A 27,860-nucleotide genomic window follows, 5' to 3' on the forward strand; every position below is an offset into this window, starting at 1 on the left:
AATATCCAGTCACCATATCCAGAGCCCTATTTTACAAGGAAGGTTATAATTAGTATAGTTTTATTATCTTACATTCAATAAAACCCGGTTTTGTCAATAATTCTGTAAAATAATTACATATTTTTTATCATAATTATATTCTAATTAGAAATTAATTAAATTTTAAAAAATATTTAATATTGATTAGCTATGATGATTAGTTTAGTAAACATTGAAAATAATTTGTAGCTTTGGTTATTATATGTTAATAACGACAAAATAATCTCTTGTTAATACGATAATTCGCTATCGTGCTAATACAGTTTTAATAAACGGACATATTTTATGTAAAATTGCAAATTCAAATAAAGCCAACGCACCTGTAATAATAGGATTTGCTGAAAACAACTAATGGGGTAAAATATAATTATTTATAGCTAAATCTTTAATCCTAGTTATAAAACAAACATTTGTATTTTTTTTGGCTAAAATACCGTTTTTTTAACATTTACAACACATTTTTGTACTATATTCCTAAACTAAGTTATTAAAATTACTAAAATACATTTTTGGCACAAAAAAAAGCTAGAGATAAAGCTTTTTATCACTAATCTCTTCACTATTAACTATGTAAAATATTATCTTCTCTTCTCTTTTGTAGTACGAGTACCAATCTATTGTTTATATTAGCCTTCAGGTACTTATTATGGTCAATTTTTGTCATAACTTTCAATAACAGTTGGTGACTTCGGTTCCTTTTCAGCTATTAGCTCCTTGATAGCAGTATTATAGGTCCAAACCAAGCTAACTTTTTACTCCACAACAATTTAGACACTGGCACCAGTTCTAGGCTTCCTCCTTAAATTGTAGATCGATTGGAGAGAGCATACGTCCGAACGTCATCCCTGGGACGCGAGAGACACGCACAAAAGCAGCTAAGGATACTGGTTGTTACGCTGTAAATTAAGTGGTAAGCACCTCTCTTGCCTTCGGATTGTGAACATTTAGCATGTTTTTCATTTCCTCTAACACAGAAACCACTTCTTCAGTATCGTATAAGGTTATATTGTCCACTTCAACTATTTTAGGTCCAACTAATCGTTCTCTTAAAAAGTTATTACCAAAATTTTCGTAAATCACTTGATCGTTTTCAATGTCATCGCCACAACATCTATGGAAGAACAAATGCAGCATCGGCCGACCGTAGAGGCAACTCAATACTACGAAGAGAACTAAAGTGACCAAAACACAGAATGTAAGGAAACGGCACCACATTATCGAATTCTCGTCTCATCTTACAACCTTCGAAGACATTTCGCTCTTTGTATATTATACAGGGATTTTAATAAATCTAACGCGCGCAGTCTTGTGTGAAACTAATTTGTTACTAAAGCGATTGTGAGGAAAAACAATCGAGGAACCAATCAACGTTCGATGGTGACGATTGATTGTTCCGCACTAGGACAATTGGTGCAGACTTGCGATAAGACTATATTGACAGCCGCGTAGCGCACTGGGTATGACCATGCTTCCTACATCCACGACAGTGGGTTCGATTCCCACAACTTGAAAATTTTCTGTTAAACATGAGTGTTCTCAAGTGTCTGGGTGTGTTTATATGTTTATACATTATATAAGTAGTCTAAAAATGTATCGTGATATGACTTCTGCCTTCGATTCGGAGGGCGTAGGGTCGAATTTGATCCGGGGTATGTTCCTTCAACTTTTCAGTTATTTGCATTTTAAGAAGACATTTGACAAAGGCACAGTATCAGATTAAAAATAAGACTCAAAGCTTAGGAATAAAATTCGAGAACTCCCCTAATGTTTTCTGGTGCTTTTTTTGGGTTGCCCTACATCTATCCACCAATAATGAGGACTCATATTTGTGGAGATACTCAACAACATGCATCCTTTATTCATCTACCGCGCGGTAAAAATCACCTGTTCAGCTCCCTCTCTTATATTACTTACTACTTATATTATCTGTAATTTCAGAAGTTTACAGAGCTGTAATCTTCACACAAATATATATAATTGTAGTATATTGGCTATATATGTAAACATACAAACAAGGCTTAAGCTGATTTTTTTAATAAAATATCCAAACTAAACTCGGGAGTGAAAATAAGGTAAAAAATACAAAAGATTAAGAATACTATTCCATTTCACAATCTAATAAAACAGCAAGTCAACTATCTCCATCATCATATCAGCCAATGGACGTCCACTGCAGGACATAGGCCTTTTGTAGGGACTTCCAAACATCACGATACTGAGCCACCTGCATCCGGCGAATCCCTGCGACTCGCTTGATGTCGTTAGTCCAACTGGTGGGGGGTCGGCCAACACTGCGCTTACTAGTGCGGGGTCGCCATTCCAGCACTTTGGGACCCCAACGTCCATCGGCTCTTCGCACACTATGCACTAACTAATTTATATTACAACATGTCGTGGTGGCAAGTCTACAACGCTATTTCACAGAAGCATTGCTTATAATTTGTATGCAGATTCGTTATGTACTTCACCAAAGATGGTTGTCCCCTATATTAAATACGGGTATTGAATATTAATTTACCAGCACGAACGAAGAACGAGCGTCATTGGGGAAGTGCCTAGTCACGTTCCTTATTGTTAACCGACTTTGATATCTTACGGAACCATTTCGTAATCAAAATTCTATTAAACTTCAAAGGCACAGGTATGTTTGTATAACGGTCCGAAATTAATGATGCATTCGACTAAAATTTGACTAAGTTTAATGAGTTTGTCATGACACTGTGATTGATATGGCCACAAAGTTGGGTCGGATCGGATTTACCTCTCTGGAGATCTGTAATCTGTTTATGTACTTTTATTTAATTTGCATTATTCTTTTATTGGTATACGTGGGACAAATCTTAAAAGCGCGCATTAAACGGCCACGGACATCCCCGATACCAACACTGATTGTAGATCTAGACGTCCAAAAAACGTCCTTTACGATCCTGACGAACGACAATGCTTCCCAGGCAGCACAAACACAAGCTACACAGCGTCTTCGCTGCCGAAGACGAGGTCCCCGATATCTGACGTCACCCAGACGTGGGCTTTTTGACTCACGATCACGAGGGCGCCCAGACTGATACACTCAGGCCAAAACACCCTTCCCGAACGGCCCTCTAAGCCGAGGAGTTCGAGTCTCAGAGGAGACGTCTTTAGAGTCGTTCCACCCATCCACTCTGCTTCTGCCTTCGAGCCCAAACAGGCGATGCTTCTGCGCTCGCTCAAACCCCCCGGTGACGCCGCAGAGGTCCCATAAGGAGCCTACGGCACCTACACAATCAGAAAAATAAATGTGGCCACATTGAGTTGTTAGCCGTGGTCGAAAAAGCTACAGTTTGGCTGCGGTCGACTACGACCTGTTATGAAGCAGCCAATTTATGTCAGGCTATTGTGATTGTTATTCTGGCATTCGCTGTCACAAAATTATTTAGTACACGCTCATAGTAGCTTGGTGGCAAACACTAGTCGCTCCTGCCCGGTCTGAGGCCATGGCCATAGGGATGATGACAGTTTTTAATTTATACAGGGTTACTCGAAACGTATAGCGATCCCTTTAAGGTGTGATAGTAGGAATCATTAAGTATTAAATTCCATTAGGTTATGTGGGTCAATTTACCAATCTAAAAAAAAAGAGGCTTTTCTCTATTTTTTTAAGAAATGTAGGTTAAATTTTTGCCCTACTATAACGCCTTAAAGGGATCGCTAGACGTTTTCAGTGACTCTGTATATAAATTTAGAGTATTCTAATAGCTAAGCCATTTCCTTGAAGTAACAGAAAATCTGCGACTATTTATTTCGGACTTACAACGATATAAAGGGTCAATTTTGCGTCGCTGCCATGGATCGCTAAAAACGTTCCATACTGCACGGAAACGCACGAAAGAATGATCTCGGCGCAGATAGAGATCGTTTAATTTGTATGGGCTTTCAAACAATATTACAAATATCATTTGATTTGATTTTGATTGAAATTTGAAATCAAACTATTCCGTTATTATTTGCGTATATTTGCACCAAAGATATTTTCCTGTATAGACAAGTGCCAAAACTGAATATTTATAAATCGGCAGTGAGCGCCACTGTCAAAGTTCCGTATCCGTTGTTTTATCCAAATAGTATATTCAGGAAAAGCAAATTTCCGGTACTAGCATTGAGGTCCGCAAAATTATCATAAATTACAGTTTGACCAAGTTTTTTAAATATTAGATCTGAAAGAAATAAGTCTAATATTGATGTTTCTTAGTGCGATTTTTTATCATTTTAGCAAAATTTTATGACCAATGCATGTTCTCAGTTTTCTTGTAAAAGTAGGTATAAGGGCGTTACCTCGGAGAGTGCCTAAGTTAAGCTGTCCGATGTTGCTCATTATCATTAACTAGCTGACTCTGCGCGGTTTGACCCGCGGTTCCCGTTACCGTAGGAATACGGGGATAATATAAAGCCTATAGCCTTCCTCGAGTAATGGGCTATCTAACACTGAAAGAATTTTTCAAATCGAACCAGTAGTTCCTGAGATTAGCACGTTCAATCAAACAATCAAACAAACTCTTCAGCTTTATAATATTAGTATATCTTATCAGCTATTAGAAATTGTTACAAATTCAAATTTTAATTATAACTCTAGTCCACCAACCCGCGTTAAAGCAGGGTGGCGGTTTTAAGTTTTTAAGGTGACAAAACGAATTGTTTAGCAAAATGATTGTCTAAGAAAGATCTACTGTTTCAAAGATTAACATTCATATTTTAAAGCAGCTTTGTACAAATTTTGAAAGGGAATCAATACTATGCAGATTTATACCAACTCCGGCAAAGATGCCACCTACATTAAAGACAGCTATTGAATATTGATTTATCAGAAAGTACAGCCAACGCGGTCAGAATCACGTAGCCTTTGTTACCAAATCTGCAAGTTCCGGACTAGAACTGAAGTCTGTAATGTAAATTTTGTAAACGTATTCAACGAACTTTTTTTAATAAAAGTCCCAACAGTCTGCTGGAATAAGATAATAACATTCAAATAATGGACGAAGAAGACAAACGTCTTAAAGTGAATTTTAAATTTGTGCGCAGTTGTTGTTTTATTAGGAGGCATTGGGTTCGATTTGTTCAAAAATCCTTTTTTTTTTTTTAATTTTATTCAACTTTTGTATAGTAAAAACGATTGGTTTCCTCAATTGGTTAGGTAGGCCAGCTGAGTGGTACAGCGTTTTCTGTTCTGTGGGTACATCAACTATTCACCATTAAAAACCTATATTCGGCTCGCTGTTGAGCACGAGTCTTTTTTTTTCTTTACAAGTTAGCCTCTCTCTCACTCGCCTGATTGTAAGTGACAAAGCAATCTAAGATGGAAGCAGGCTAACTTGTTAGGAGGAGGATGAAAATCCACACCCTTTTCGGTTTCTACACGACATCGTACCGAAACGCAAAATCGCTTGGCGGCACGTCTTTGTAGGTAGGGTGGTAACTAGCAACGGCCAAAGATTCCCCCCAGCCAGACCTAGACCACTTAAGTAAAACCTCGGGCCCAGCCGTGGATCGAACCCAGGACCTCCGTCTTGTAAATCTTTTTGTAAATCTACCGCGCACACCACTGCGCCACGGAGGCCGTCAATGGTCAGGCTTTTCTCTTTTTCTTCTTCTTTGAAGATCTGTCACAAAAACCTCTACCACTTAATACTCATGACTACCGACTAAATGATGAATTAGTTTCGTGCAATCGAGTGTAAAGTGAGATACCATGGTAGTCGGCTCGTTTTATAATAAATATGCATTCCACGTCCCTGCATCTACGCAGTTATTCGACCTTCACATTAGCATACAAATGAATTCCCCGGCGTTGCTCGGAGATGATTTACGGACGATCTCAGCCATGAATTCATTAAGTTTACTGATTTTAGGGTAACTACGCCGTCGGGAGCGGATTTTAATCAAATTTAAGACGAAGGCTGCGAGATTTGGATTTGTTCATCGAAGCGGAGCAAACTAATGTCAAGCTTATAGAACGAGAGTCAGTGATAGACAGACGAACCTCATTTTAATGATTGATCTATATGTATACTTATAATAAAACTGGTCGAATTCTCTACATTTCTTCGATATTTGAGATTTTTACTTATTTTAATTATTTAACATTTGTAACAACAAACGTTACCGTGGCATAGGGTACTACTTGCGCCATCTAGAATCTATACTTTTAATACGAATTCTGTACATTTTGTAAATTCATTTGAATTCATTCATACTACTGAATGAATTCAAATGAAACTTGGCACGGATTAAGACCACATAAAACGAAGAAGGTTATAAGATACTTTTTATTGCGAAAATAAAATGAAAGGGGATGAAATAGGGGTTGAAAGTTTGTATGGAAAGTCCTTCATTTTTAGAGTCACAGTTTTAAACATTTGGTTATAAATCATAAAAAAAATAATATAATATAATTCAAAAAATTTTAAAATTCAAAACTTTAAACCCGTGTGTGGTGAAATAGGGCTTAAAAGTTTACATTGATTTCCACGCGAACAAAGTCACGGACGTCCCCTAGTTTACTAATAAGAATGAGAATAAGAAATTATTGGAAATACTCAATATAGAATTACAATGACGTCCCGGCCCTTAAACTAGGTAAGCCCGTGTCTTAAAAGCCAGTGACTTTAACGGTAATCGCGAAGCTAACTAGGGACATAATTTCACATAATAAGCCCATTACTTAAAAATATATAATTTACACTTGGACGATTGAGAATCTGGACCTTTTAAACCTTTCAAATCCATCTCAGTCGTCCAAATTCAATAATTAGCTACTACTTACTAATTGATATGAATAGATTTGTAGCTTAATAATTAGCTACTACTTATCAATTGACGAAAAACATCGTGAGGAAACCTGCATACCAGATAACTTTCTTAATTCTCTGCATCTGTGAAGTCTGCCAATTCGCATTGGGCCAGCGTGGTGGACTATTGGCCTAACTCCTGTCATTCTGAGAAGAAACTAGAGCTCAGTAGCGAGCCGAATATGGGTTGATATCGACGACTACCTACCAATAGGACTGACTTTCATAAAATGAGGCATGTCTGGCCAAGCTAGCTCTTAGTCCATTAATATTTGGTGGAAATTAACTCAGAACGCGAAATTAGTAAAACACACAAGGCTAGATCGAATTACTCGTACACAAATTAGATAGAAGAATTAGCATACTGTTCTGGATACATTTAAGTAAACGGATTTGCATGGAAAATATCTTTCGCTTATTATAGAGAAAGTTCTCGTATCTTCTTGCATCATATTGGTGAGATAATTAGCCCCTAGTTGACACCCTGCGGTTTTAGTTAGTTAGTGAGAATACGATGATAAAATATAGCCTATGCCAATCATAAATAAAGCGGCTAATGGTAAAAGAATTTTTAAAATCAGTTCAGTAGATTTAGAGATTAGCCACTACAATACCACAAACTTTACCTCTTTATAATATTAATATTCCTGATCGGAACTGCGAAGTTATGGACTGCCCTTCCAGCTTCCGTTTTCCCTACCACCTACAACATGGCTAGGTATAGTCAAGTCAAGAGTGAATAGGCATCTTCTAGGCAAGCGCATTCCATTGGCTGCACTATTGCTTACTGTCAAGCATGATTGCAGCGCTCGCCTTTATAATGAAAAAAGAAAAATATATTAGTATAGTTTGGTAGCTAGGACTTAAACCTAGAATTAAATGATCATTTAGTGAACTGCATTGGAGCAAATAAACTGATAATAATCATCATTATCAACCTATTTTAAAAGCTCACTACTGGACCACGTCCTCAACTTTACAGGAAAGGGTCATCATCACCATCATCATGTCAGCCGATGGACGTCCACTGCAGGACATAGGCCTTTTATAGGGACTTCCAAACATCACGATACTGAACCATCTGCATCCAGCGAAAACCTGAGACCTGCTTGGTGTCGTCAGTCAACCAACACTGCGCTTTCGCCATTCCAGCACCTTGGGACCCTAACGGCTATCGGCTCTTCGAACTATGTGCCCCGCCCATTGCCACTTTATCTTCGCGACACGTTGAGCTATGTCGGTGACTTCAGTTCTTCTGCGGATCTCCTCATTTCTGATTCGATCACGCAGAGACACTCCTAGCATAGCTCGTTCCATCGGCTGCTGTGTGACTCTCAGAAAAGGGTATATAGAAAATAAAGCCACCACGCTGTTGTATTGCGGAATGGTGGGCCTGATAATGTTTTGACTCTTTGAGAAACATTGTCAGATGATAACAATGACCGACGACTAACGTGCTCTACGAGGCATGGATATTGAAAAATTTAAAAAAAAACTTAATGGTTCATGGACCGACCCAAGACTCGAACCTACGACTTCTTGATCTAAAGCCACAAAGGTTTAAGACTAGGCCAACAAAGCAGTACTTAAGCTTAACTTAAGTTATTATAACTACGTAATACTTTCTTCGAACTTTTAAATAATATTCAAAGTCACATTTGCAGTTTTCTTATAAGAACTTTCTAGCTTTGCCTTCCAGTGAGAACACAAGTTATTCTTTTAAGGACAGCTTGGGAAAGTTTTCCAATAACAACCAAATATATCGGAGCACTGACCTCGTTATCACTGAGGACCTTAAGCTATTGGACTAAGAGACATGGTTCCTTATGATATATTCAGTAGAAAATATCAAATACTAAGTTTTATACTTAGACAATAATTTTTCAATGCTATATCTGACAATATTGGTCCATGGGTCAGGTGACCCAAGAGCTGGCGCTTATTTGGCCTAAGGGTTAAGCCCTGCCATCCAGTTGTTAAATAGCGCCAGCGTATTGGGTACCTTGCTTCTGGGTGAACAATTTGATGGTGGGTATTTCTTATAATTAAGAGCCGTGATAGCCCAGTCTATCTGCCTCCGATTTCGGAGAGTGTGTTTTCGAATCCGATCCGGGGCATGCACCTCCAACTTTTCAGTTGTGTGCATTTTAAGAAATTATATATCACGAGCTTTTGTCTCCTCTCAGAATGAGAGGGGTTCGCCCAATAGTCCACCAATGCGGATTGGCAGACTTCACACACTTAGAGAATTAGGAAAATTCTCTGGTATGCAGGTTTCCTCACGATGTTTTTCCTTCACTGTTTGAGACACGTGATACTTAATTTCTTAAAGAAATTAGTAAAACACACGAAGGTTCTATACGAGAAATAGCATTGTTAGCACTGAGGTCAATCGGTGTGAGTCAAGATCCAAGCATGTAATAATATGGCATAACGCTTCCATGCACGCCTTTAATTGATTACGTGGAACCCGGTCATAACGGCCTTTGTTTATTGTTTCACTGTTTAATAAACGTATTAGTATGGAGGTTATAAGTTGATAATTAGGAACCTTAAAACATAATTTGGGTAGTCTAGATGTGATTCGATTAACTATGAGTATCGTGTTGAGAATTTTTGAACACCAAGCTGGAAGGCGTCAAACCTGCGAATGAGACCATAGAATGACCCAGTGTTTTTTTTTATTCTATGACATGTTAGCCCTTGACTGCATTTTATCTAGGCCGTAAGATGGCACGTGGATTCTCTTTCTACAAACACTAACGTTACGAAAATGAGGAAATGTATGGAATGACATTCACTATCGACAAATCACGCGATCAAGTTGTCGATTGGGTCTGTCATTCCTATACAATTTGTTAGTTTTCGAAGCGTTAGCGTTTGTAGAAAGAAAATTAACGTGACAGTTGGCTATAGGCCCTGGAGAGTCGACTTGAATTAATAAATATCTGAGTGTCGTGCTGAGAATTTTCGAACAACACACTAATTCTATATTGGAAATCATCAAACCAAAGAGACGATGTAAGGACGACCCAGTATTTTTTTTTTATTTTATGACAAGGTAACCCCTGACTGTGGTTTTATCTGAAGTGACGATGCAATTCGAAGCGAAAGAAATGGGCTTACTTGGAAGTTTATTGTAACCTTTATGACAAATTAACTTTACTTTACTGTGATCTCATCTGGTTTTATGTGACGATGCAATTCGAAGTGAACAAAGTGGGCTTACTTAGTCTACCTATACCTGCGACTATTAAATCTTTCGGGCCTGACACCAAACAGAAAAAAGTATTGACTATTCTAGACTAGGTTCCCTTCAAAAGTCTGTATTTCCAGATTTTCACAAACTAGGCATCTTTAAAAGATAGACAAGAGTGCATACTCGTATGTAACTTCTTGGTCAGTGTGTTTCAATCATAGGCCACATCTTTATTACCATCATGCATCAGGCATTAGGTGAGATAGTATGCAAACTAGAGTTTTTTTAAGCGACTCCCAAAAAGGAGGTCGTTCTACGTATAAGTATGTTTTTTTTATAATAAAAATCATTGCCTACGATAGACTCCAAGCATTTTGAAAATCATAAACTTCAATATCCAAATAAAAGTCTTGAAACAATCTAGATAATAATCATATCATACTATCAACTAATATTTGGCACTTCAACAGTAAGATAACAAAAAACACTTATTTAAACTTATAAATAATTTTATTTCAAAACTTAAAGTAGGTACTTGTAATAACTAAGAATAATGTAGTGTCTTAACAACTTGTTCTTTTCTGGTTTATTAAAAATTCGCTATCCTCTCTTGAATAAAAACTTTATAATATAGATCAGATTGTTTCAAAAAAGAACCAAGTTACTTATAAAATAAAGTTAAAAAAGCATTTGAATTCATTCCGAAAATACTAGCCAGTGTTTAAGATATCGTTAATCCACTCAACATGGTTCCGAAGATCAGTATAATATACGGTTCTATCAAAGCATAATCCCCGATCACTCGGATCTCCGCTTCGTATACCACGAAGATACCATCCGCTGTCTTGCTTAGCTGCATACACACCACCATAGCTCGGACACACAGACACTTCTAGAACAAATAAACATTGAAATTAAAAATGTATGTAATGAGAAATCCGTGAAATAATATTGCCCATGCTTCTATTTCCTCCATAGGTAACTGTTTATTAACGCGAATCTATTATTATTACTGACAGTTTTATATTCATGCTTGCATAGCTTGGCATAGCACGAGTCTCCTTTCAAATGAGAGGGATTAGGCCAATAGTCTACCACGCTGGCCCAATGCGGATTGGCAGAATTCACACACGTAGAGAATTAAGAAAATTCTCAGGTTTACTCACGATGTTTTCCTTCACCGTTTGAGACACGAGATATTTATTTTCTTAAAATGTGCATGCCCCGAACCGGATTCGAATCTACGCCCTCCAGAATCGGAGGCAGACGTCATATCCACACATGGACTATCACAGCTAAACTTGACAGTTTTATATATAAGATAGGAATTCCCTTTTCCTAAGTAGGCTAAGCAACTTTTCTATGAGTTACTACAATAATAATGATAATGGATTAAACTTAAAAACTTTCCATTTTAAGTAGATCCTTTTGTTGTTGTTAGGGCCTGGTGTCAGGTTTCACTGCTTTATGTTGTGTGTATTTTAATTTTTTAAAGAGAATATAATGTTTGAAATCAACAATGATGTCTTTTAAACACGACCAATATGCCTTTCACCTCCAACTAAGCGAAAATCTTAGTGGTGATTGAGTTGCAAATATCCATAGAGTAAATAGTACGCTTAGGTAAAGTATTATGAAAGGACATGTCCCAATTTTGTATGGAGGCTAAGCTTTTATAATTAGCAGAACAAATTATTTTTATCTTAAAAGAACATAGTTGACAACATTAATTAAGAATTTTTATAGTGGCAACATGCTTGTAACTCACACCCTGACAGATTGTCAGTTATCTTCGAGTAGTAGCGTTCGTTTATGGCGTTTTTAAAGCAATTTAAGGATTTTTTAATTTAATGCTTCTCTGTCTACGTTTTAATATTTTTTTTAACTTGTGTCTTATTGACATTTGACAATATTACGTGACATTGACGGCATACACCAGATATGAATTCAATTCCAGGTGTTTTTATTGGTTGTTTTGAACACTTTTACTTTATTGTCTATGTTTAATTTGTAGACAAGGGAGCGAAACAAAAAAAATATTTATATAATTAATGCGGGTTCCAAAAATTCTGATAATTATTTTATCAACAGCAATTTGTATCTTATATCCGTATCTATCGACCTGCTTAAAAATTATAACTAATAAAGGCCCATTTTGGAACATGTCCTTTCCAATTTTCGAGGCAATTTTCATAATGGAGGATATAGAAAATGACCAAGGGAAATAAGGGATACATAACTATATAATATAGAAAGGGAATTGACAATATATTGCAAAAAGCATAATTTGTAACACAAACAGAAAGTAAAGAAAAATATATTTCATTTCATTTAAATCTTTGAGCTGGCAAGGCTAGCTAGTTAGTTCAATTACAACGCGATAAAAGTATATATATAGTATAAATCAAAGTGACAAAGGTGATAAAAGAGATCAAAATGAAAGTAATAAAAAAGTACAAAGTAAAACTGGTCCAACTCACCATTTCCATATACGGAACAAAAAGTATTATTTCCGTTTAAAATCTCGCACTGTGAGCTGTGGTCGATGTCAAAGGGAATTACAGTTAGTTCCCCTGAAATCGCCCACCCGGTTGTCTGAAACATGTTAATATTACGGCACATATAACTTTTAATTGGGTGGGATTATATGGAAATACATAATCTCGTAACTGGCTCGTTAATCTACTCGTAGTAATAGTTATTTATAATTGGATCAACGAGCTAGGATTGTCACGATAAGAATTTATTGACATTGGCGCAGCATGAGTTTTGTAGCTCCTCCTTAAGGCTGTCAGTCCACCGAAGCGGATCCAGGCAGCGGAGTCCAGAAACGGAGAAATAATAACCAATAGGATGGCACAAAATCTCCGCTCCTCTTAAATGGACAGGGACTTAAAAAATAGCTAGCTAGTTATTTTAAAAAATATCCTAAACCGGTAAGCGGAGCGGGGAAACAGAGAGGGGAATCACGTGCGGGGAAACGAAGAAGATACTACTACTACTATAGCTACTCCGCTGATAATCTGTGACTCCGCTTTGCATTACTTTCTCACTTCGCTCCGTTGCCTCGCTCCGCTCCGGTGGACACACACAGTACGCACTCTAGTGGACAGGCAGCTTAATTCCCTCCTAGAAACCTCTGTACATACATAAACATAGACTAATGAAAATGTTTGTTAATGTTTAGGACATTTTCATTTGCATTTTGACTTTCGCTGTAGGTGCGGGCGACACCAGATCGGGGGCGGCAGGTAGGGCGACTTCTCTGCTTTCTTTAGAGCTGGTAACAGCGTAGTATCGTCGCATAGTTTCTGTTCTAGAGAATGTAAATGCCTTTTTTATCAGGTCAGATCTATCTAAACTAGATTTATTAATAAGTCCTCCTTAAAGTCAATCAAATTAATATATATTTTATAATTGTTATAATATAAAACCAGCAACAAGATATTTTCCAGGTAAAATTTGGGTGTCTTAAAAATCATAAAGCCGGAATTATATTTGTCTGACGTGTCGTGTCGTGATGCATCTAAACAGAATCGGTATCATACATTTTGTATGCGGCACAACAGAAGCCATCACGACATGTCACAACACATAAGGGTAAACGTTGCCATACAAAATGTATGATACCGATTCTGTTCTGATGCTTCACGACACGACATGTCAGACAAATATAAATCAGGCTTAAGAAAGCCCTGGTCACCCACATGTCAATAAATCGGTGACAAGAATACTTTTTAATTTTCAAGCAGCACTAAATACCTTGAAAGTTCAACTTACAATAGCTTCAGAGCCCCCTTCAGTACCGAGGCAAGCAGTTTGTATGCGATCGTTTAAAGTGACTCCCTCCACTAAAAGTAATGCTATATCATTTTCCGATGTTCCCTTCTTGAATTTTTCATGTACTATAACTGAATTCACCTGAAAATTAATAAATCTTTGAAATAAATTTCTCACTCTCTCTGTCTATAGTATCGTGTTAGACAGGGAGAGATGAAGGTGAAGAGAATACAGAATAGCAATGCTGATCAACTAGCACGCCCCCTTCCACCCACGCAGCGAGTAGCATGCTCATAAATCGCACGACTGTTGATTCGTGGGCAAGCACGAAATAATCATGCTCATTATTAGCAATGTTGCGATACACATGCTAATAAGTAGCAACTCTTAAATAGTAGCATGCTTTCGTGTTTGAAACGACCATGTTTAACGGTAGTTTAAGCGCACTTCAACTTACACCGATGGCTCTATTGTAGTCAAGCGCAAGCCAAAATTGCATTAAAAAAACACAACGCCTGCGTGTATTCCGAGAATATCCTACATACATCTACTTTTCAGCTTTGCAAAGCATTTCTACACGGAAATCTCGGAGTCAGCAATTGGGTTTACCTCTCGAGTACTTCAGTGCAAATTCAGTGGTGTAAAATCGACTCTGTCAAAGTTTGTTTATCATATACCTACGAGTGTTAGCGCTCTCATAGAAGAAGTTGTTTAAAGGGATTATATATAAATGACCTTAGTATACAGTAGTTGGTTTTACGTAATTTACGAAATACCCAAAAAGCCCAAATTTGACGCTCGCAAAATATATACTACGAACTTTTAATTTATTTCGGGTAATATGCATGCGGTACCACGACCAAACACTGTATAACCACTGAAACACTGTACGGCCCACGGTAAGGGTTGAGGGGATATGGAGCTTAGACCCACAATGCTATAAAACTCTGTGTTAGCGGGCTTTGGGTGATAATTTGAAATTCATTAACGACTACTATCAAATGATTCTGGCAATGGCCGGAACCGATAGCTTACGTGCTCTCCGAGGCACTGGGGCGGGGGAATTTCAACTGACGGTTTTCGTGGCACAGTGGTGTACGCGATATATTTATAAGATAGAGTTCTTGGGTTCGATCCCGGCTGGGTTGATTGAGGGTTTCTTAATTGGTACCGGTCTGGCTGGAGGAAGACTTATGCCTTGGCTTGCTACCACCCATACCAAGATATACCCCCAAGCGATTATAGGTCGTGTAGAAACCGAAAGTGGTATAGATTTTCATCATCCTCCTAACAAGTTAGCCCGCTTCCATCTTAGATTGCATCATCACTTATAGGTGAGATTGTAGTCAAGGGCTAACTTGTAAAGGATATTAAAAATTGGCGATGGATATCCACTTACCAAGAAGGATATCTGCTTAGTGTGTTAACTCTATAGTTAACACACTAAGCAGATATCTGTTTATATCTATATATAAACAGAGTCTTTAAATGCTCAATAGAAAGATTAGAGATCAGATTTTGTACCGTCTTTTGGAAATAGAAAACCTAAGCACCAAAGCTACTCGATATAATGTGCGACTATCTTTTTTCAGGAATAAAGTAATGAAGTTACCTTCACGGCTCTTTCTGCTCCACTCATTGATTGAAGGGAACTCTTCCCCAATAAAACTAACAAGTTCTTGGCAACCACTTCGCTCCCGTAGTATTCCAAGCAACGGGCAGCTGTAAGAATAATTACTATTGTTATTTAAATTGGAAAACAGTGTCATTTTTACTTAAATTGAGAAAAATACTCCAGGAATAATCCGTGGAGCATTTTTACAATTGATTATTATCAAGTTAATTTTTCCGTGAGTATCTTCATCTTGATGAATTGTTACTAACTAATATTTTCTTTATCCAGTAACCCTGTTAGCTATCAGAATCAAGAATTATCGTAAATATAAAAGTCGTGCGTCTCATCATGATGAAGCTACTCACGGAAAATTAACTTGATAAGTGATGAAAGTGTAAATTTATTTTAAAACAAGCATTTATATAATCTAACAAGTTGATACTAAGATAAGTCACCGAGTCATCATTAATTTATCACTATCACAAATTCCAAGGCGAAAAAATCAGCCTAATCTCGATAGGACTTCAATTCCAATCATTAATTAATGGAGTCAAATAATACATAAAATAAAACAAGCAAATGCAGGAAGTCCTCAGAAACAGCTCCAATTTTAATGATTTTTTTTTAAAGTCATGTTTTTATATGTTATTTAAAATCAGAAATGTTTTGGTGCGGGGACGAAATTATTTATATTGATAAAAAAATATCTATGCTATTTATATAAAAAATAATTTAAAAATACTACCCACTACAAAATACAGACGTATGCAAAAAACTAATAAGCTAAAGAAAATATTAAAAATATTTTCTATCTATTGATTTAATGTTTTCTTCTGCTTATTAGTTTCCTGCATAAGTTTGTGTTTTTGGAGTCGGTAGTGTTTTGTTTTTTAATTATTTATTATATAAATGTTGTTTAAATAATATAAATCATTCTTTATTCAACATATAAAATAAATTAAAATTCCAGGAATGGCTGTAAACTTCGATTAAAACCCCCGTCTTCACGCAATTCCCGAGATATAATATGTTTTATAGCGCGGAAATGAAAAATGAGCGCGTGGCATTGAAATGAAAATATTTTGTACAAAAATCGGGTGATTATGATAATGGGGTTATAATTTAAGCCTTGAAAAAGATGCTGTGACGCGAAAAATTGTCCGCAATTTAGATAAGGAATGAGATCCGCGATTCTTTTTCTGCCGTGACACGTTTGTATGGTGTGTGACAGTGAGTATACGAAGAAATTTCTTTAAAGAATATTTGCTACATCACACTAATTTTATAAAGGCGAAAGTTTGAAAGTCTGTAAGTGGGTAAGTATGTTTGTTCCTCTTTTACGCTGCGGCTACTGAAGCGATTTGGCTGAAATGTGGAATGGAAATAAATTTTACTCTGGATTAACACATAGGCTTTTCATGCCGGAAAATCCAAGATTCCCGCGGGATTTGTGAAAAGCTGAATTCCACGCAGACGTAGTCGCGGGTATCCGCTAGTTTTTTAAATATGACCAACATTATCGTTCTCCAACAGTCCAAAAAAACCGTGTTTGGGGTAAGACCATACCTCAGAAGACGGGGATCGAACTATCTCTCAGTGATGAATCCGGCGCCTTGACAGTTGAGCTACAGTGGCTTGGAAATGGGCTGATTATGATAATGGGGTTATTATTGTAAGGGGGTTATAATTTAAGCCCTGAAAAAAGATGCTGTGACTCGAAAAATTGTCCGCAATTTAGATAAGGGATGAGATCGTTTTTATTTATTCTTTACAAGTTAGCCCTTGACTACAATCTCACCTGGTGATACGTGATGATGCAGTCTAAGATGGAAGCGGGCTAACTTCTTAGGTACGTCTTTGCCGGTAGGGTGGTAACTAGCCACGGCCGAAGCCTCCCACCAGCCGGACCTGGACCAATTTAGAAAATCTCGGTGACTATTTTCCTGTCATGTCACGTTTATATGGTATGTGTGACAGTAGGTGAATTATTTTTTTTTGGAACTCAAAAAAAAAATGGTCGAAAAATAGTCCTCAATTTTGATAAAGAATGAGATCGGCGATTCTTTTTCCGTTGTGTCACTTTTGTATGTGTTATGTGGGAATTGTGTTGTTTACTTCACGACAGTAAGTATGCGAAGTAATTGCATTACTAAAGTATTTCTGTAATGTGAGACTTTTGTATTGTACTCCTAATTTAGATACTAAGACATTCCAGATCTCGGAAACTTAATAAATTGTCTTTAAGTCTTGCAAAAGAATGCCAGACATGTTATTTGTTCATCAAATAAAGACTTACTGCTTAGGTAATTATTAAAACTTATACAAACAGAGCATTCTCTGCCTCTGATTCCGGAGGGTGTGGGTTCGAATCCGGTCCGGGGTATGCACCTCCAACTTTTCAGTTGTGTCCATTTTAAGAAATTAAATATCACGTGTCTCGAACGGTGAAGGAAAAACATCGTGAGGAAACCTGCATACCAGAGAATTTTCTTAATTCTCTGCGTGTGTGAAGTCTGCCAATCCGCATTGGGACAGCGTGATGGACTATTGACTCAGAAGTGAGCCGAATACGGGTTGATAATGATGATACAAAACTTTGTTTTAGAAAATTCAAGTATGGATGGACTGTGGTTCGTAGTAATTAAGAGAATAGTTTGTTATATAACTTTAGGAGTTTCTCTGCGTTTATGTTTGTAGATTTTCCCTACTTTATAAAACATACCTTGTTATTCTCTTCTTTGCATGTTAATTAATCTACCTTTGAAAACCACTTGAAAATTAATTTAGTAGTTCTAGAGATTGGGGTGAACTTATAGACGGACAGACGAAAGCACTTCAAGTATAGGTGGGCGGTTTTTTCTGGACAATACTGTCGCGTGTCACTTTATAATATCATAGAGATAGCGAAGCACGCAATTGTTTGAAAAAAGTCAAGTCACGTGGGAGCTTTCATTTAAAACGCTGCCTTAACGAGGTATAAGTGTATAACAAAACAATGCACAGTGGGTTCCTCGTTTATAGATCCCAAAATGAAGTCCGCGATTTCAATATAAAAATCACTATAACTATAGTCTGGAAAGTCCGTTGATGACACTCCCATGATATGCGGGCGACGGGGGGAAAGATTGCGCGGGTGTGAAATCGTGCGTGTGGGGAAGTGAGGTGCATCAGTCGTGGGTTTTTCATTCATCGCTACACGCCGACCCGCGTGAACCATCGAGATTGTTACGTCTAAAAAAATGGTCACATACTATGAAAATTTCCACCTATTTCGGACGAAGTTGAAGGCGTCCGTAGGCGTAACATGAAGTAGCTTACTAGTGAAGTATGGAGTGCCAGTTCCAATTTCTCGCCTATATCGACAGTTTTACCACTAAGATTACATATTTTAAAATGCAAGGATAGATAAAGGCGTGTATTTCATGGATAGCCGGAATTATATAGATTTGTCCATTACCTGTGATCACAATGGATTGTGATAACAAGGCACCGTCGCAGTAATAGTCGAACTGGTCGCTGGTGTCATTCTTAATGAAAATAGCGGCAATCCACGGGAATATAGCTCCTGTGACATCGGTTTTGGTATTGTTGCAATCACTTGTATTCTCTACCTGAAAATAAAGGACAAAGAACATTTATAATATCTTTTTCATAAATAAATGAGGAACATCGTTAAGTACTAGTCTGAAGTACCTTTAAGAGTAATGGTATATTAGTTTTTACAACGCTCAGAATTTTTTATTACCTGGTAACCCAGTTAGCTACCAGAATCAAAAATTTTCGTAAATATAAAAGATGAGTGTCTCATCAAGATGAAGCTACTCACGGAAAAATAACTTGATAGTCGTAGTTATCAACCTATATAGAGGGATTAAGCCTTAGTCCACCACGCTGGCCCAATGAGGATTGGCAGACTTCACACACGCAGAGAATTAAAATAATTCTCTGGTATGCAGGTTTCCTCACGATATTTTCCTTCACCGTTTGAGACACGTGATATTTAATTTCTTAAAATGCACACAACTGAAAAGTTGGAGGTGCATGCCCGGGACCGGATTCGAACCCACACCCTCCGGAATCGGAGGCAGAGGTCATATCCACTGGGCTATCACGGCTTGCTTGATAGTAATAAATTGTAAAAATGCTCCACGGACCCTGGGCCATTGAAGCCTGGGCAAGAAAAACAAATAGGTACCCGAGATACATATGAGTAGGTTTATTGAGAATTCGTTAAAAATCTTCATCAGTTTTCCAGGATCAACTGTACATATAAACAAGTTTGAACGTGTTGCTCTTCAAATAAAGAAAATAAACACAATCAGATGAACTAATAACAGATCCTGTAACCAGTTGTAATAACAATTAATTACAAGAAGCTCCACTCCAGGACTTATGTAAACTAACAGGATCGTATGTCTTGATACCTATATTATGCAATTGCCTTATGCAATATTCAGAGCGCAGTGCAAAGCGGATTTTGAAGGGTTATTAGTTGTGGTATCTGTGCCTTCTGGAGAAGCCAAACCTATCTGTCACCGGATTAGTTATTTGCTATAGCATTTTGCGGCATTAAAACTGGAACTTTTAATATAAGTACCTAACTACTGTGTACTGCGGTTTGGTTGGCGAGGTTCACAATCATAATCTGATCAGAAATTCATAATTCATTCATTTCAAGTAGGCTTATAGTCGGAGGATTAATTCCAGTCAGTAAAATGATAAGTGCAACTGTCACTGAAATGTCATTTTACTAGTAAAATAACATTTCAGTGACAGTTGCACTTGCAACTGCACTTTTCACTTACACACATATTACGAGTACATATAAAATAATTACATAATTTTATCAAGAAGAAGAAGAAGAAATACTTTATTGCACACAAAAATACAATTATAAATTAAAACATTAAAAAGATAATTTAAACTTAGCATGCAAAGGCGGCCTTATTACTTTAAGTAATCTCTACCAGGCAAGTCCTGACGAGAGAACTTGCGAAGAAAGAGCGGGAAGATGCAACAGGTACATTATATGTAATTATATATATAAATAATTAAATAAATGTATATACGTAAATATTATATTAAAATTAACATATGTATTATATAATATATAACAACTAAAAAATATATAATATATACTACATAAATAACAACAAAATAAATACCTCGAAAAATAAAATTTTAATTCAACGACAATTAAATAAAAATCAATATAAAAAAGCAGACGTAATTTCATAAATAACGCACTTAAAATAATATCAATTACAACAACACGTAACATAAAGCGGTATTTTGTACAAAATTATTACACTGCAAAGTTTAAATTTCGTCGTCTGTATTTTACTGCTGCCATTCGTATTAAATACCCGCAAGCTATATTTACCACCATAAACAGATATCCGAAATGGCCGCGATCCAAAATGGCTCGTCGTACTATTTGAATCCTTAATTTTAAAACCCACCGATTAAGATTGCACTTGCAAAATCTTAATTTATTTGTGGAATAGATCATTACTTTACGTAATGCGTAAAATTCATAATGCGTAATTCGAAATAATCCTACTAATATTATAAACGCGGAAAGGAGATCTGGTCCACTCTTGTACCCCGTATCATTAAAATATAAATAAGTGAATAAGTGTAACTAAATAAAAATAAATAAATAAAATTAAAACCCAAGTTTTTGAGTGTTAACAAGATGGCTCCCTTAAAGCAACTAGGACATGACATTTGACAACATATGTCAAAACGACTATTGCGTTGAAAGCGTCATCAATCTGCCATTGTAACTTCTTGGGAGAGAATGAATATTATTTCGAAAGAATTAAAGTAAATTCGTAGATTTGTATAATAGAAAATAGTTAAATAATTTTCTTTTATTTCCGCCAGGGTACAATGACTGATCCTGTTCTCCATACAACTTTGGACCATCTCCTTTGTGTGGATGTTTGTTTGGATGTTTGTTATTCTCTAACGCTGCAACTACTGAACCGATTTAGCTGAAATTTAAAACCAAGGCATATAATAATACCCGGAATTAACACGTAGGCTACCTTTTATCCCGAAAAAAAAACATGGTATTTGTGAGATTTACGAAAAACTGGTGGTTATGATAGTGTGAATGTTTGTTAATCTTTCACGACGTGACTACTCAACTGAATCAGCTGAAATTTAGTATTAAGATAGATTATAGCCTGGCAATTTTTATCACGAAAAATTACATATAAGATAAGATAAATATACTTTATTTGCACACCACAAAGACAAAAACAAGTGAAATAAAAAACAAATTAAGAAGAGATCAGCATACAAAAGGCGGCCTTATCGCTAAGTAGCGATTTCTTCCAGGCAACCTTCGGTTTAGGAAAACTTAAGGACATCAGCAGGTGGCGTAAAACAAAAATAACCATAGTATTAGTAATACACATACATACAAATAATTTACATCCTAATACATAAACAATATTACACAAATACCTACAATAATGAATAAAATACATATCAAAATATACTAATAAATACCTTATATTGAAAATAAATAATATATACAGATCGTCTTTACTGCACCAGATAATGAGTCTTTACGGCATTTTTAAAAATGACCAGTGTCTTTGATTGCCGTATGCTTAAAGGGAGAGCATTCCATAACTTAACGGCTTGCACAACGAAAGAATGTTTATAAAATTTCGTCTTATGCACGGGTAAACATAAAGTTAGTAATCGACACTGTCTCAGTTCAGACTGCACTCCCTGAAACGTAAATTTCTCCTTCAGATACACAGGAGATTTTGGATTAAACAGCACACAGTACAAAAGTGAAAGTACATGCAGATCCCGGCGACGACGAATAGGGAGCCACTTGAGCTTCTGACGGAATTCAGAAATATGGTCATATTTGCGTAGGCTAAATATGAACCGAATAGCAAGATTTTGAAGTCGCTCAAGTTTATTGAGTTGGTCCTCAGTTATATTTAGATAGCTCGCGTCCGCATAATCTAAAACCGAAAGAAGAAGAGAATGTGCTAACATAACTTTAGTAGGAATTGGTAAAAATGATCTTAAACGTCTCAGTGAGCCAAAAGTAGCAAACATCTTTATTACATATGTATTATGTAACTATTTTTCGCGGGGCGCAGCTAGTGAGTTTTGGTTCTTTTTTCATTTTACAAAAAATATTATAGCTATAAACTAATAAATCTATGGACTGTAAAAACAATAAATTAGGCTAGGATATTACTAAATTAATCCCAATATAAAATGTTGTTTTATCTCGTTATCAGAAAACTGGAACATGTGTGAAGATTCATAAAGTGACATAAATAATATTCATCTTCAATAGCCAAAACAATAAAAAATTATCTTAATTAAAAATTAAGATCCTGGTTAAAATTAAGTCAAAAAAGGGCAGATGATCTTTGGATTAAATAAACCTAAATGGAATATTCCGTTAATAACTTGTCGCTAACGCGAAGCAAAAGTTTTCTCTTAATTATCCAGTGGCCTTGAAAATTCGTGAGCGAACCATTTGGGGTCATGGATGTACTAATGATACGGTAGGTACGGTATAACTTAATATTTTAATTAAATATATTTAAGTTTAGTAAATAAAAACAAAAGTATGAGAATAACAAAACATTAATTTATCCTAAGAGAGACTATTTTGTTTGTTAAGCTGACTTTGTGGCTTAGCATTTTAAGAGATACTAATACTTTAATATTGCCATAGATTATAAAATAGTACAATTTATTGTATGGATTGCATGGCACCATATGCATATATATGGTACATTGTGTGGCAAAGAGAAAAACTCCGACTCCGGGAATTGTGACTCGGCAAAACGTACGTTAACATTCATGGTTCAAGTACCTTTCAAAAACCTACAAAATTATGCTTGACCATGCTGGATACTGCTCAAATTTTGTGTACTTCGACTACTGACGGCCTCCGTGGCGCAGTAGTATGCGCGGTGGATTTAGATTCAGGTGAGATTGTAGTCAAGGGCTAGCTTGTAAAGAATAAAAAAAACGTACTTGTATGATTTCCATTGCGAATAATGAACGTATTAAACCATGGTGGTGGAGCGTTCCTTCCACGCCACTTTCCAGACTTTGGTGAAATCAATTTAAACCTAAGAGCCGATTTTATTGCAGAATAGATAATGAATGATATTTAAAAGCAAGGTACTCCTTGTCGGACAATTTTCAGGGGTATATATTTTGTTATCGCACGCACCGAAATGTGGAAGATGGCTTGGAAATCAAGTCAGCTAGTATTTTCGAATAAGACGAGTACTAAACATTAGACCGACTAATATGGCCACAACACTTTACTTTATGCCTTCCAACACGTTGCTGCTAGTCTCAACTCGTTGGCCAATGCGTATTGGCTTCGTTGGTCTAGTGGTTTCAAATCACGATGTCCTGAGTTAGAGACTGTATTAAGATTTTCTTTCTTCTAAGAAATTTTCAGTTAAATTGTCACTTCTCCGGAGCTGGGACGTTGGTGAAGACACGCCCAGTGCCTCGGAGAGCACGTCTGGAGTTGTAAATGAATCTAACATTATTGCCCTAAGCCCGCCAACCCGCAATGGAGCAAGCCCCATACCCCTTCTCTACCTTGAGGCCAACGTGACGTCTACGTGTTCGATAACGTAGACGTCACGTCAACGACGTAGAAAAAGATATTAAAACACCGTGTCCGAAACACGGTACATCCAAGTTCAACACATTGGCGTGTGGGTGCGTGATTGATGTACAGTTTCGCGTGTTGTAGGTTATGAGCCAAATAACACAAAGCGTTCACGAGAAACACGGATGTTTTGCTTTTGAAATTTCCGTTTATTTTCTTTTTCAAATCAATTTTTTCCTCTCTCTGCAAACCATCGATAGAATAACAATATACAAACAATTAAAAAAAAATCATCGTTCTACTACTAAAATAACTCAGTGTACGAGTAGTTATGACCAAGAGCTGGCCAACATTTTTGGGTACGTTTTTGATACACGCTGAAAACGTGTTCTGTAGATACATCTATAGCTTGGGAAGGTTCGTTGATGACATTCCCATGATTCGCGAGCGACGGGGGGGAAAGAGTGCGCCCATCTGTCATGGGTTTTTCATTCGCTACACGCCTCCCGGCCCGCGGGGGCTATCGGGAGTGTTACGAACGAATTTGTCAAGCTATAGTACATAATTATAGAACTGTAAACCTGGCTGGATCGCGATCATCGTAGGAATTGATTTCAGAGCCTCAAGACTACCTACGGATAAACTGAGACTGGGACTTGGTTATGAAAGTGGGAAGTCCTACCCTTTTGTGTAGTCTAGCAACTTGAATCATCATATCAGCCGATGAATGTCCACTGCAGGACATAGGCCTTTTGTAGGGACTTCTAAACATCACGATACTGAGCCACCTGCATCCAGCGAATCCCTGCGACTCGGTTGATGTCGTCAGTCCACCTGGTGGAGGGTCGACACCAATCCCACTGTAGCACGAGGCACCAAACTTCTCGAAACTCTCGTTTGTTTTTAAAAAAAAAAAGTTTTGATTTTCAAATCATAGCAATTTTAATTGCTTTCCACGTAATATTCGGAAAACCGAAACTGTTAAAAAAAGTACTGAAACTGAAAACAAAAATGCCTATCATTTTCACCCTTTCCATCACGTGTAAAGTCAAACAACATTCTGACTTGACAAATCACAGGATTTATCAAACCAGCACCGAGGCAGGCATTAAAAAAACCTTTTTGAATGAAAAAAGTTGGAATCCGTACGCGAACTTTTCACACGAATACAATAAATAAATATTCGGATATAAATGAAAACATTTTTATTGTTACAACTAGCTGACGCCGCGCGGTTTCTCCTGTATGGTTCCCGTGCCCTTAGGATAATATTATAGCCTATAGCCTTCCTCAATAAATGGGCTATCTAACACTGAAAGAATTCCTCAAATCGGACCAGTAGTTCATGACATTAGCGCGTTCAAACAAACAAATAAACAAACAAACAAACTCTTCAGCTTTATAATATTAGTATAGATAGTGGACGCCGGCGAATTCGTCCGCGTGAAATGAAATTTTCACATATATTCCAAATTAAAAAAATGCCTATAGGTTGTGTAAACACAACAAAAGTTCCAGACAATGCCCTACCAAAATCCATCTAACCGAATTTCAGAATCCAGAGATTATACCAGACGGACTGACGGGCAGACAAATATTAAAAAAAAAAATGTTTACGTTTTAGTATCGTGTAAATAATTATATCAGTACTAGAAAAAACAAAGTATAATAAGTAAATAATATTTTATCTCAATATGAATTCAATTTGAACACAAATTGAAATCTGACTGAATGTAACATATGCCACTAGTTCGGATCATGTGAATTAATTGAAACAGTGCATATTGTGCCGTGGAAAGCAGGTTAAGATATAATTACCTAGTACTGATTATAATACAAACTTATTCATATTAATTAATATAATACCTCCTCCTCTCATATCAGAAAGGAGCATTTGGCATCAAACAATTATAGTAAATAAAAACTTAAAATAGAATTAGTTAAAATGTGATTTTTCTGTAGTTTAGTACGCGAAATTATTTATTTTACTTTTATGAAAGTCCTTATAGACTATGGGAGAAGTAGAAAAAATATATATAATCAATATCAATACTATATATATAATCAATAATATACAGATAGATATAATTCGTACGGAGCATGATGGTGTCGAAGCCGCTCCAAATACGAAAATCAAAAAGTAATACATTCTCGAGTCAGTATGACACGAACCGTCGCATCAGTAATTTTGAATATTATTTAAGAAAAATAGCGTTTTATGTTTTTAAATATTTTAAAAATTTGTAAAAATTTTTTAAAATATTTAAAAACATAAATAAACTAAAGAAATAAGATGGAGTATTTTTTTTGGTAATTATTGATTGTTATATTAACTTATGTAATTGTTGTTAGTGTTAAATTTTTAAATACAAATTATGAAAAGAGTTTGTTGTCAAGGAGACGCATGACGTTTGTTTTTTAATGGGTTTCACCGGCTTCAGTACGTTGCTTTAAGTTTGTTTAATTTTTTCCTGATTTATTGTTTTGAATATTTTTGACCATTTTATTTCTCATTTAAATCTCGTCAATCTAACTTAAACCTACCAATAAAAAAATTTGAGTTAATGACGCAGTTGATAATATCAATCTAAAATTTAATAATAAACTTGAGCCACCAATTAAGTAGGTTTATAGCAAATTATTTACTTACGGTAATACTGCTATTGTTCATAAAAGTCTCAAATGTAATTACATCAAGACGCTGACTGCTGTTTTCTGTTATATAGTTATTAAACTTATAAGTATCTGTTGTTGATTCTGTTGGTTTAATATCTGTATATTCGTTTGTGGTATCTTTATACATTTCCAAGTAATCAATGTGTAGATAATCTGTACTATTATCATCGTTATCCATTTCATCATACAATTCAAGAGGATCTACGGCATCTAATATTTCATTTTCTTTTACTTTATTTTTTAATTTATCAATTAACAATTCGTTGATAGATGTTATATTACTAGAGAAAGGATTTGAAGTAGTAAAACTTAAAGCATCAAGCGTGTCCGTAGGTAATCTTTCTTGAATAGTTTCTTTCAAAGACATATTTTTAAAAGTACTTCCATGATTATGATCTCCAAAATTGTTGTTAATTGTTATAGACTTAACAAATATTGCAGTATTATTACCAATATTTTGAAAAATATTTAACTGTGGACCAAAATTTATATTCCCATCCAATTCTTTTTTTACAAAATCAGATACACCCGACAAAAGATTATTCAGATCTTCATCGCCAACCTTCACAGTTTCAAAACCAGGGACAGTAACATTACCAACTTGCGTTTCTGTTACAAAACTCTTGTGATTGGAGAAAAAGCTACCAAAAAATGAGCCCAGACATTCTACATACGTAACACATTCACTTTTCACCGTACTCACTGCCAGTATTGCTATAAAAATAATCTCTAATCGTACGTATCTCATTTTTTATGAATTATTTTAATATGCACATAAAAACGTGAGCACTTTGTGCATGATAATAAACAAATGCAGGCTTCTTCATAGCTTTTTTTGCTATGAGAATTTCGTTTACTTAGAATTTCGTCCCTACTTCGGCGTTATAAGCCTCAAATTTGCTTGCTAATTATTTCTGACGTTACACAACGCCTTTACCTTGAGAAGTTCGTGGCAAAATTGACTTTGATGGATTACTGTGGACAATGAGGTGATAATAGGCATTTTGTGCTGTAAGCTCTCGGCTAACTAACATTTCACCGTATACATAAGCCTATTATAAAGGCTTCTAACTATACAATATTATATTGAGCTATATTTCT

At 36.2% G+C, this 27,860-nt stretch overlaps 1 protein-coding gene across 1 annotated transcript; it reads right to left on the reverse strand.

Annotated features, from left to right (window-relative positions):
- Positions 1–10,589: 10,589 nt before the first annotated feature.
- Positions 10,590–27,557, reverse strand: LOC112048869 (uncharacterized). The gene is made up of 6 exons (XM_024086554.2): positions 26,734–27,557; positions 18,912–19,065; positions 15,452–15,561; positions 13,840–13,980; positions 12,540–12,654; positions 10,590–10,951 (listed from the first exon to the last, which is right to left on the reverse strand). Exons 1-6 carry the CDS (start codon positions 27,505–27,507, stop codon positions 10,770–10,772), a joined length of 1,476 nt encoding a protein of 491 aa, XP_023942322.1. The 5' UTR covers positions 27,508–27,557; the 3' UTR covers positions 10,590–10,769.
- Positions 27,558–27,860: the final 303 nt, after the last annotated feature.

The sequence above is a fragment of the Bicyclus anynana genome, chromosome 2 (genome assembly GCF_947172395.1).
Source record: "Bicyclus anynana chromosome 2, ilBicAnyn1.1, whole genome shotgun sequence".
Lineage (NCBI taxonomy): Eukaryota > Metazoa > Arthropoda > Insecta > Lepidoptera > Nymphalidae > Bicyclus > Bicyclus anynana.

Coding starts and splice junctions, on each gene's coding strand:
- LOC112048869 (XM_024086554.2), bottom strand. CDS start 27,507: ATGAGATACGTACGATTAGAGATTATTTTTATAGCAATACTGGCAGTG. Junction 19,066..26,733: donor TGAACAATAGCAGTATTACC/GTAAGTAAATAA, acceptor CTTTATTTTCAG/GTAGAGAATACAAGTGATTG. Junction 13,981..15,451: donor GAGCAGAAAGAGCCGTGAAG/GTAACTTCATTA, acceptor ATTAATTTTCAG/GTGAATTCAGTTATAGTACA.